This window comes from Ramularia collo-cygni, assembly GCF_900074925.1.
Source record: "Ramularia collo-cygni strain URUG2 genome assembly, contig: RCC_scaffold01, whole genome shotgun sequence".
Classification (NCBI taxonomy): Eukaryota; Fungi; Ascomycota; class Dothideomycetes; order Mycosphaerellales; family Mycosphaerellaceae; genus Ramularia; species Ramularia collo-cygni.
This window is the reverse complement of record NW_019716255.1, coordinates 4527482-4539200: the sequence shown is the minus strand read 5'-3', so window position 1 is coordinate 4539200 and position 11719 is coordinate 4527482. Positions and strand designations below refer to the sequence as shown.

General features: G+C 44.0%; 2 protein-coding genes; one reads left to right on the top strand and one right to left on the bottom strand.

The window, feature by feature from the left end:
• Window positions 1-222: 222 nt before the first annotated feature.
• Window positions 223-1953, top strand: RCC_12340 (related to multidrug resistant protein; the record flags this gene model as incomplete). XM_023766762.1 has 2 exons in its annotated part: window positions 223-626; window positions 693-1953. 2 exons carry the CDS (start codon window positions 223-225, stop codon window positions 1951-1953), a joined length of 1665 nt encoding a protein of 554 aa, XP_023622530.1.
• A 1040-nt stretch (window positions 1954-2993) lies between these two features.
• On the bottom strand, window positions 2994-4713 carry RCC_01475 (related to maackiain detoxification protein 1; the record flags this gene model as incomplete). XM_023766761.1 has 4 exons in its annotated part: window positions 2994-3518; window positions 3569-3718; window positions 3777-4420; window positions 4473-4713. 4 exons carry the CDS (start codon window positions 4711-4713, stop codon window positions 2994-2996), a joined length of 1560 nt encoding a protein of 519 aa, XP_023622529.1.
• Between the last annotated feature and the right edge of the window lie 7006 nt (window positions 4714-11719).

Below are 11719 nucleotides of genomic sequence, written 5' to 3'. Positions count from 1 at the left end.
GTCCCCCGTCTGTGATTCATTCGGCAGGCAAACCAAGAACCATTCCCCAGTCGCCATATCGGTAACACGAACCAGTAACGTTAGCTCTCCACGAAATCGTAGGCCACTTACCGCACCGCTCCGCCCACACGATCAAAACAGTGGTCGAGGAATTTGTTCAATCAGCCCGTGCAGTCTTGACCTTTGCCACGTTCATTGGAGCTCATACCTGTGCGAGCTCCGATGGATGACTCCTCGGCGGGAAAGACCGTGCAAGATAGAGACCAGGCTCAAGTCGACAATGATACCCTTGCTCCCAAATATGCTCGGAAGTCTCTACGACGATCTTTCCAGCTGTCTCTCACCTTGGATGCATTCGCGGATAATGCACTTCAGGCATTGAGAGAAGTACGCACCCCGGAACCATTCATCCTCGGCTCGCAGGAAGATGCTTCCAGTGAATCTACGGAGCGAATTCATCGCATCAAGGCCGCAGATTCTGACGGATCGGAAGTTGAAAAGAGGGCAAGCCAGGCCAGCCAGCAACAAGATGAGGCTTGGGACCACGATCAAGCGAATCCGCAGAATTGGCCAGTCCGAAAGAAGTGGAGAGTCGTCCTGGTGGCAAGCTGGATATCCTTCATCACGTAAGTGCCATCATCGACCGCGACATGCAGGCCAAGTTTTCGCTAACGACATGCCCGCCAACAAAGACCCCTGGCGTCCACGATGGTCAGTCCAGCTTTGCCTGAAATCGCTCAAGGGCTGAGGATCGAATCACACAAGATCACCGCCCTCATCGTCAGCCTAGACATCCTTGGCTTTGCAGTCAGTGGTGTGCTCTCAGCGCCTCTGAGCGAGATGTACGGCCGTCGACCACTCTACAATCTATCCACCGTGTGCTTCGCAGCGTTGACCCTAGGATGCGGCTTTGCTCCCAACATCGCCGTTCTCCTTGCATTGAGATTCATTCATGGAGCTCTAGGAACTGCTTGTATGGTCATTGGCGGAGCCACATGTGCCGATGTGTTTGATCCAATGCAGAGGGCACAGGCGGTGGCTGTGTGGGCCTCTGTGATATTGCTCGGACCCAACGTGGGTCCTATAATCGGGGGAATCGTGGTACAAGCGAAAGGCTGGCGCTGGATATTTTACATCTTCGCCATGGCAGGTGCTGTGAACGTGGTGTTGTCTCTGCTTCTCATGCCGGAGACTGCTGCAGTCGTCCTCAAGCAGCGCAGGATCGCAAGACTCAAAGCAGACATCGATACGGCCGACCGCAGCTCACGGAACGGAACATCACTACGAGCCCTCGCACGGCCACTTAAGCTGCTGTTCTTCTCCCCCGTGGTATTGATCATGGCCATCTACTCCGCCATTACTCATGCCGTCGTCTACCTTTTGTTCACCTCCATCCCCTTCACTTTCAGCCCGCAGTATCATTTCTCACCGCGGACAACTGGCCTGACATACCTCGCACCAGGCTTGGGCATGATGTTTGGAGCTTTCGCTGGAGGTTTTCTCAGTGGCCGAACTGCAAAGCTGACAATGGCGGACGGTACACATTCGCCAGAGAAGCGACTGGACTCTGCCATCACAGTCCCAGGAAGTTTGTGCATGGTAGCAGGTCTACTTCTCTACGGCTGGAGTGTGAATTTCCATATCCACTACATGTCCGCGCTCGCCGGACTGCTAATGTATGGCTTTGGTCTTGCATTCACGGGAACCTGCGCGCAGACATATGTGGTTGAGTGCCATTTGGAACACTCTGCTAGCGTGACCGCTGCGTTCACGGTTCTGACATCCATCTTGTCCGGAATTCTTCCAATGACCGGATTAGAAATATTTTCTTCCCTCGGAATGGGATGGGGCAATGTTCTGTTGGCCGGGGTTGTTGCAATCTCAAGCTCCGCATTCCTGATATGTCGCACGAAAGGCGCATACCTGAGAGATAGATACAGAGTTCGATTATGAGTCGCCACGGAACTTGTTTCCGTCATATATATGAAGCAAGGGCCGAGATACTCAATTCAATCTTGGGCATGATGGTTTTTAATGTCGCTCGTAGGTGTCAAGGGCCGGCCCATAGCTCATAGGTGTCCAATCCTATCGCGGACTGGCCATTTGTAGCGGCTGGCTTAACAGGTATCGGCGCCATAGTGTTCGCTCCGGCGTGCTGAATCATCCAATTCTTTTCACAAGTACTCGATTGGGCGAAAATCGGGGGACGCTAGATGTAGTATGTGTTTGTTCTGCTACAAGTAGTCATTTGGCAGGAACATAGATAGTACGCCGAGAATGATGTCATGGGCTTAGGGGCTTAGGGCTAGGGTTGGGGTAGTCGAATAAGAGCAACGATGGCGATATCTCACCAACGTCGGCATCTTCCAAATTCTCAAGCTCCAAAACTTGAATCCTTGTATGCGGAGTATGATTAAAGTCATGGTGAAATCAATTTCGCTGAGTTTTCAAGATATTTGCTAGATTTCTCGGCGAATACACACATCTGCAGCAGCTTCAAACCGTACAACGGGCAAGTTTCTCGCCAGTCTCTCTTCGGAATATCAATGTCGGCGGAAGCCCGCCGCACTAGCGTAGTCTCACGTATCCTACGTAGGGTAGAGTGTTCGTTGATTACGTATCCCATGCGATCCTTACGCCACCTCTACAGCCGACATGAATTCTTCGTCTCCGTCTTGCATCCGGGTACTGGGACAGCGACTCAACTTTCGCCAATTCGCAACAGTCGGGGTTTCTGCAAAATCTGGAAGTTCATTCACTGTTCGGCGCACGGGAAAGAGTTAATCCGAGCGATGCACTCCCTGTAGACTAGGACCGGCGACTAGAGATCACACTACATACTTGCCAAACTCGGAATAATACACGTATTCGACTCCCTGCAAGCTTGGAACACATTGAGATAGCTTGTTTCTGTGGTCTGACATTGTGGTAAATCGAAAAGACCGTGAGATCTTTCCAGCCAGCTCCAGAAGGTCCATCTATTCATGTCATTTTCAAGACCAATCCCCATCCAACGCCTCTTCAATAGACATGCCAGCCGCGATATCCCTCTGGACCTCCTCAATAGTCCACGGACGAAACACATGACCCGGAGGAAAATTGGTATTCTCAAATTTAGTCTTCCCACCACTTTCCACATGTCGCAAAACCTCCTCGAACTTCTCATGAGCGTAGGCCTCGGGATCATGCGACCAGATCCACTTTGGAAACCTCGTCCGTATGGATTTGGGATTCTTGGCAATTGCGTCCCAATTCGTAGCATGTTTGATTTGAGAATTCACAAATGCCATCTTTTGAGCGCATGATACTCGTTGGTATCGTAGCTTGTTGTACGCTTTCGTGGAGTTGGGAATATTGGCTCTACCGCCCAGCTGAAGACAAGTCGCCATTGTGATCGCATCTTCGATTGCCTGGGATGCTCCATTGCCGGATTGTGGGAGAAAGGTGTGTGCGCTGTCACCGACTTGGACTACATGGCCGCCAGGGGATACCCAGGATTCGAATAGGTCTCGCCACATCTGTAGCAGCTTAGCTGAAATGTTCGGTTGGAAATGATGACTGTACTTACCAGTTTCCAGTGGATAATAGTACCCGTTGGTACTGTACGCATGATGGCAAACACCGCGGGGTGCCATCCTGGCGCCTCCCGTTCCATTACACGAGCCAACTCGTCTGGTTCAACATGTGGATTCCATGACTCTGAGGAAGAGCCGTCGTCCTGCGCATAGTTGATTAGCTCCTCATGGCAGGAAAACTGTCGTGACGAGCGAGCATACCTTGTGAGTCAGCCCTATACAGATGATATCTTTCATAATAGCAATGACCACATGTATACCAGGAMCAAGCCAGAACTCCCATGATGGGTGCTTCTCCTGTAGTTGATGTCCCCATTGCTTCATCACAACTGGATCCTTGAAGGCCACTTCAGTGGGAAATGCAATTCGATAGACCGCGGATCCGCTCGGCTTAGCAGGGAGATCATGGCCGTGAATCAAGGCGTTTGCTCTAGTCTTCGTTCCATCGGCAGCAATCACCACATCCGCCTCAAATTTTCTCCCATCCTCGCATACAACTCCGCCGTGCCCGTTTGCTGTGTTGTCACTCGAGTCGCTAGCCGGGGTCTCGTAGAACTCCACAACTTTCACACCCCATTCAATTTCAATACCACATCGCTCTGCCTGCTCTACAAGAGCACGGTAGAATTTCACTCGACTCTGCATGAAACCAACATGAGGTCCTTTGCGGCCAACGAGATTCTCGGGATCGTTGAAGACGGGCGGCACTGGACCGTAGACGTGCTCGCCTGTATGACGGTAATAAGATATGTGGCAGTCATACTGCTCTGCTTCGACTTGAGCGCAAAGCCGTGGCCAGTGGCGGAATCCCAAAAGAGCTGAGGGTTGAATGGTAAGATTGTCTCCTGAAGATCAAAGGTCAGTCCGGTTTCAGAAACGTGTCCTTCTGATACTTACCGGTATACACTGGTGCTTCGCTCCTCTCAATGACTTTGACGGCGTGGCCTTTCCGATAACATTCTAGAGCGGACATAATACCACCGAGCCCAGCGCCGACAACGAGTACAGAAATTCCTGTCTCGGCGTCCCGCTGAACCTCCTGCGTTGTGGCATTGTGTGCTTCCACGTCGACCGCCGAGACGTCTGCGGTGCCATTTAAGCCTTGGATCTTATTGCTTTCGGTATTGATATCACTCATAGTGTCGAAAGTCTTCGTCCTGTTGAAAAGTGAACCAAATGAACGATTCTGGACTTGAAGCTACGTGCAAGATAAGAAGGCTTCTTCATATGCAACAATGAGCATTTGTGATAAACCCTGCATCCTAGGGGATTCTTTCGGAGTTTTGTGTGCGAATTCCGGGGTGTGGCGTGACTCCCACGRATCCCGGACTGGCAACAATACATCCTTGTATATACCGAACATCCTAGGAGCCTATCCAGGGATGAAGGTAACGCCGGTTCTGGTGAGGGTTTAGAGTCCAACAAAAGTGCCATAGAGCACAAGGCGCGGTTTCAGTGTTTAAAGACTCTTCCATCGCTGCGACTACTTCATAACGGAGAGGAGACGTACATTGCATGTGCAAATACGTCAGAGCATTCTGCTGGTTCGTTACACCACGTACAATGTTTGTAAGTGTAGTATACGCTTGCGAGGCATCGCGCGATGACAATGAGATATTCAAACCTCGTTGAGCAACTATGAAACAAGCGAGCAACACCAAAGATCATGTCGGGTCGGGTTACCGTGGAGCACGATTGTGAATGCAGACAGATTAGAAGATTTTGATGTCTAAGTCCGGTAGCTTCCCGTTAATTCCGGACAAACTCAATCCCGAGCGCCGAAGTGAATGAAAATCCCCAATTGAAAGCGATCAATACCATCCGTTCGTCGAACATGTCCTCGCTGCACGAACTAACAGCTTATATGTATGAATTACTATGCTTATAACCGGAAGAAAAGATGGTAATCTCAAACGGGAAGCACAAAGAGTAGMCTCAACTGCTCGATCTCTATTTCGCACTCTTTCTCTGTCTCCTTCTTAGACCGATGTACGAAAGTAGATGTGGTGAGAGGTTTACGTAATTCACCGGATAAGTGTTCCGAGCCCTATACCTGCCTAATTTAATACCTGACTTTTCCTTTCGTATAGCGGTCTAAGGAATAACCGTAGGATTCGGATAATATTAGCCTGTCGAAATATTAACATTAACACTACACCGTATATATATATATATATATATAAGGACGGTATCTTATAGTGCGCGCTATTCTGCGTTTAATAGTCCACTTTTCGTACGAATGCGACGTCTAATTATTATAAAATTAATTGTTTGTAAAATCTATTCTATATATAGCTAGCTAGCTATATACAGCCGCCTATATTACTAAAAACTAATACCGTAATATCGAGTGCGCGATAGTTAGAGCTTAGTAATATAAGCCTTACGATTATTTCTTATATAAGGAGTCCTTAATAGCATAAATGCGTACCGTACTTCTAGACTAGTATAGCTAGAGGATAGTAAGGTTAATACCTTAGATCTCCGGTTTCGACATAGGAGCTGTCTTAGATTAGCTATATAAGTAGGTCTATTACTAATTATAAGTCTATATTAGTAACGGCTAATATTATGTTAGTTTATTTCGAAATCTAATAAATCGTATAGGCGAAAGTAGCTCCTTTCTCGCCTAGACATATAGTAGCAACATCTAGAAGCATCGCTTTATATTCTACTACTTTACGTAGCTATCGGTCCTTAACGTAGACTATTAGTTATTCGAAGTAAGTACTAGATGTCTTATCTCTACGGGTAGATATAGGATATAGGATGCCGTAAAACGTACTACGGACGGACGTCGTACTTATTCTATCTCTCGTAATAGATAATGTCTTATAACCCTACCTCCCTATAGTACGAGCCGGGCGTTATTAGAAAGTCGAGCCCTAGTAGCTTATTACCCCTAAGCTTATATTTACTTACTAGAGCAATTATCTCCGGCTTCCGTAACTTACTATCCGTATACTTCTCTTTATTTCTTTAAACGCTAACTTCTCTCTCGTCTACTCTTTCTCTCTTAACTACCGCCTACCGCCTACCGCCTATTACCTACTACCTACTACCTACCGTACTCCGGCTCTCTATAGCTATAGAGTCTAACGAACTCCCTATAGGTAACTAGCCTCCGACTAATAACGCGCGCGCTCTATTCGGCGGATTCTTTAGTAGTAAACTCTCGGAACTCCTAAGTAACGAGCTAATCGAGTAGTTCGGTAGGATAATAAGTAACGCTAACGAGCTACTATAATAAGACGAATAATATACTAGTCGAGGTCGGCGTCGGGCCTAGAGAGCCTACTAACTTAAGTAGTAGCGAGATATAGGAGATTAGTAGTATAGTAACGATAACCCGGACTAGTTCTCTTCTAAGTCCGACTCTAGCGAGGAAGAAGATAAGGATAATATTAGAGATAGTAATAAGAAGGATAAAGATAAAGAGAACGAGGAGAATAAAGAGGATAAAGAGGATAATAATACCCTATAGCCCGGTAGCGATAGAGACGGAGAGGACTCGACTCTAGCGAACAACTTTAAGGATGTTATAGCTGCTATTTCGAGCGCTAACTTAACGACTATTAAGGTTATTATACGATAGATTAGTTAACCTAGAAGCAAGACATTCCGTAGGCGTATCGCTATTATCTAGAAAGCATTACTAGAGGAGCGCTTAACGAGTAGACGTATCGTTCGTAAGGAGTTACGCGCGCTTATATTATTAGGATCTTTCTTTAGTCCGTACGATTTAGAGGACTACCTAGGGGAGTACGATCTTACTAAAATTAAGTGTATAATTTAAGAGATTGTACCTACTTAGGACAGCCTTCTTCGCGCGGCCCTTACTAATAAGAGAGTGCTAGAATACTAGCTCTCTATCTATTATATAGGCGACGCTAACCTCTCTAACGGGAAATAGTAGCGTATACGTAAGCAAGTTACTAGCATTACTACTATAGTCGCGCATTCGATCTCTCTAAAGGGCTCGGATTAATTCGTAAAGTATATAGGTATGTACTTATATACATCTAGAACTAAGCGTCGTATAATTAATGTGCTCGCTAGAATAGGCATCTCTAAGGGTTTCCGCACGATCTAGAAGGTAGTAAAGCGTAACGCAATAAAGTAGGAGAAGGCTACTACTACGTTAGCTAAGACTCCTTAATCGTATTTCTACGTAGATAACTATATACGTCTATAGAACAAGCGGGCTATATAGACCTTCGACACTACTATAGAGTAGAATATAATAACTAGTAACTATATCGCGTAGAACTTGTATATACCTAAAGGTAGGCTAAAAGCGAGCATACTAAGATTAGAAGTCCTACTAAATCCTTAGGCTATCTTCCGAAACATACTAAAAGATAAGTACCGGATCTATAACTCCCTTTACTTTATTAATTAGGCCTTAAACGTCGGGTATAAGGATTAACTAAAGGAGGTTTTCTAGGAATTCGACTTCGATTCCCGCTCCTTAAAGGGTATCGACTTAATAGGCGGAAAGCCTAACGAGCGCATTCCTTAGCTAGCGATTAAGGTATTAAACGTAGACCGTCTAGCTATCGTCTTTTTAATAGCTATCTCGATAAACGACGAGTCTTCGATTTAGGGGATAAAGGAGGTGTTAAGAGATATTCTAATTCGTAACTACGGGTTCTACGAGGTCGAATTCGATAGTAATAATCGTATCTATATCTTCGTTAGCGACTAGATAACGACTGCTCGTATTCGTAGTATTTACGCTAAGTATATCGAGGCTCTCCGATCGTAGGACCGTATAGATAGGATTATACTATCCCTAGCCTAGTTCTATATTAGCATAAATGCTATATACACTCTAATACGTATATACTATAACACGAATAGTAATAGTAAGCGACTCGCTAGAGCTACCCTGCTCGACGATATGTCCTTCTTTAGACTAGATAGGATTAGTAAAGAGTCGCTTAAGTACTTTAATGTTCTCTACCTCGTCTAACGATTATATTACTCTAGGATTACTACGATGTTTATACAGCTTTTAGTCGACTAGCGTCTCGTAAAGTATATAGAGGGAAGTAGTCGTATCGAAGCTGTTTAAGAAGCAGTCCGTAATCTTACTCCCTAGAAGTATCTCGAACTAGTATTCGTAATCTAAGAGCTCGTATTTACCGACTAGGCGTAGATTAGTAAGGACTAGGATCCGGCTTTTACAAACAGTTGCCGCCTATTAAAGTAGGTTAAGAATATTATAACTATTCGAGCTACTATTATAAAGATAGACGTTAGACAGCTACGTCGTATAGTTAATTACTTAATTCCTGCATTCCTTAGAGTAAAGTAGCTTAACTACGGTCGAGAGATAATTTAGTTAAGATCGCTACTCGATAGTAGGATTACAGATATTACGTTATAAGATAGCATCCTCGCTACTAGTATTATTAACCTATCTAGATAGGATAGAAAGGCTATAGGTTCGGATTAGCTAATTAAGGAACATAACCGAATCTTATCGGAGGATATAGCTAGTAAAGGCAACTCTACTTATAATGCCGTTACTACGACGGTTATAAGGGGACTTAATATAGTTCCGGGTCGTATTATATAGAACATAATAGAGACCGGTATAGGCGTAAAGCAGACAACGTATTATATAAAGAAGAGTGCTATAACCGAAGTATATTCTTATACGGAGAAGCTCTAGGGCGAGGGGCTAGCGAGGATTAATCTAGGAGTTAGCTAAGAAGGAGCTATAGGTCTATCGGATAATATCTAGAAGATTAGATATAGTATAGTTATTAAGGCTATAGAGACTACTAACGCCGCGAATAAGGCGAAAGTTAAGCGCTAGACTCGTAACTCTACTAAGTCGGCCGTAGAAGGAGGCGATATAATTAATAGTGCGGATGCCCGTAAGCATTAGTATTAGCGTAAAGATAACTTCTAGCCTAGTCTTAATTCCTTCGAGGATAAGGTTAAGATAGTAGATATAACTAGTACCGCGTAAGCGTAATAGCTCGCTTACGGGTAGCTAGATATACGAGCTCGAAAAGCATATAGCACTATAATTAAAACCTTCGCCTTAAAGCTCTCGATACTCTAGCCTACTATCTTCCTAACTTAGAGTGTTTACGCGACCGGACTTCTTACGCGGCTAGTTTGTTATATCTAAATGTTTGTAAGTAAGGTCGTTATACTTCTAGAGTATAGCGGCCTTAGCCGCCTTTAATAGTACGCCGCTTAGGTACGTTAATAGCGGCCGAAGGTTTAGGTTAATCTTAATAGTACATCGCTTAGGTATATTATTAATAGCCGAGAGCTAGTAGCGCTACTTAGGTACCTTAGAGGTAGCGGAGGTAGCGGAGGTAGCGGAGCGGAAGATAGGGCGGGTATTATAGTAGGCCGTTATACGGTTATGTAGTTATATAGTAGGAGGGGAAGGGAATGTATTTACCTCTATTACCCTCTAGTAGTAGAACTTCGGCCGTCGACGGTAGAGCTATATTAATTATCTTTACTTATATTCTATCGCTACTCTAGCTCTAATTAAGCTAGCCTAGCCGAGTCGTAAGGCGCGCGTTCTATAGAACGTACGTATTACTCGTCCTTATGTAAATCGTAAAGCCTTATAAGTTAGAAAGCCTTATATAAATCGAGAAGCCTTATATAACCCCCTATTTACCTACCTCCTTATTATAACTAACTAATTAGCTTTCTAGCTATATTAACAATTAGAACTTAGAACTTTACTATTCGCTCGGCTTAAAGGGGACTGCCCTAAAACAAAGGGACTGCCTTTAAATAGACTAAACAATGTCTATTAACGGACTACTTTACGCTAAGTCCTACTTACTTAGGGGCGCGTTAATAGCAGAGGCTTAAATACCTAGCTTTGTTCTTTTAGAAACCTAATTTAATTCGGTTATGTAGCATTAATTAGTTATATAAGTCTACTTTTTGCTCCGCTAATAGAGGCATATTCTTTTTATAGTGTCTATCTAGCCTTAATAATGTCTATCTAGCCTTAATAATGTCTATCTAGATCTAGCCTTAATAATTTTAATAATATCTATCTAGCCTTAATAATTTTAATAATGTCCTATCTAGCCTTAATAATTTTAATAATGTCCTATCTAGTAGCGACTCTTAATAATGTCTATCTAGCTTTAATAATGTCTATCTAGTAGCGGCTCTTAATAACTACTACTAAGAGGGTAGATAGTCTTTACTATAGGCACTTCTAAGAGGTAATGTCGTTTATATCGTCTATGTCGTCTATATCGTCCGGTAGGCTCTTGTTAATATCGTCTATATTGTATAGTTAATAATAGTTAGGTAGGCTCTTAATAAAGCTATAGCTAGCCTAGTAATTAGCGCAAACACAGCTCTAAATTCTAACTCCTACTAGCTTTCGACCTAACATCTATCCGAATTAGCTTTAGTAATAGTACCGTATCGTAGTTTAGCGCCTTTTATCTAGCGGACTAGCTAGATATCTCGTTCTGCCTTAATGTTCTAGTTAATAAATATGCTACGCACTAAAGGTTTTAGTGCGTAGCATATTCGTTTAGGTGTCCCGCCTTAATGTTCTAGTTAATAAATATGCTACGCACTAAGACCTTTAGTGCGTAGCATATTCGTTTAGTACGTAGTAAATTCGTTTAGTGCGTAGCAAATTCGTTTAGTACGTAGCAAATTATATACGCCGTCCTTCTCCGGATAATAAAGGCCTAAGAATCTTTAAGGGCGGATAGATAATAGAGCAAAAGTAATAATAGGAAGAAAAATCTTAAGATGCTATTCTTGTAGCCTTACTCTAGCCCTTACTATTACCGTTACCGTTACCGTCGACTAAACCTATACCTATACCTTTACCTATACTACCGCTAATATATAGAGAGATCCTTAGATTAACTAGATGCTAAATCTTGCTAGCGTCTCGGATAATAAGGCGGAGGTAGAAGAAGAAGACGAAGAAGCTAATAGTCCGCTACTACTACTAGACGAAGAGGAAGAAGAAGCTACTACGGCTCTAAGTATTAAGAAGTCGTAAGTTTATAAGGGTTTTAAGGTAGCACGGACGATAGTAAAGACCTAACATCCCTTAGACTACGTGTAAGGGTAAAGATGTAGTAATGTATTAGACACCCGTAATTACTCGATTAGAG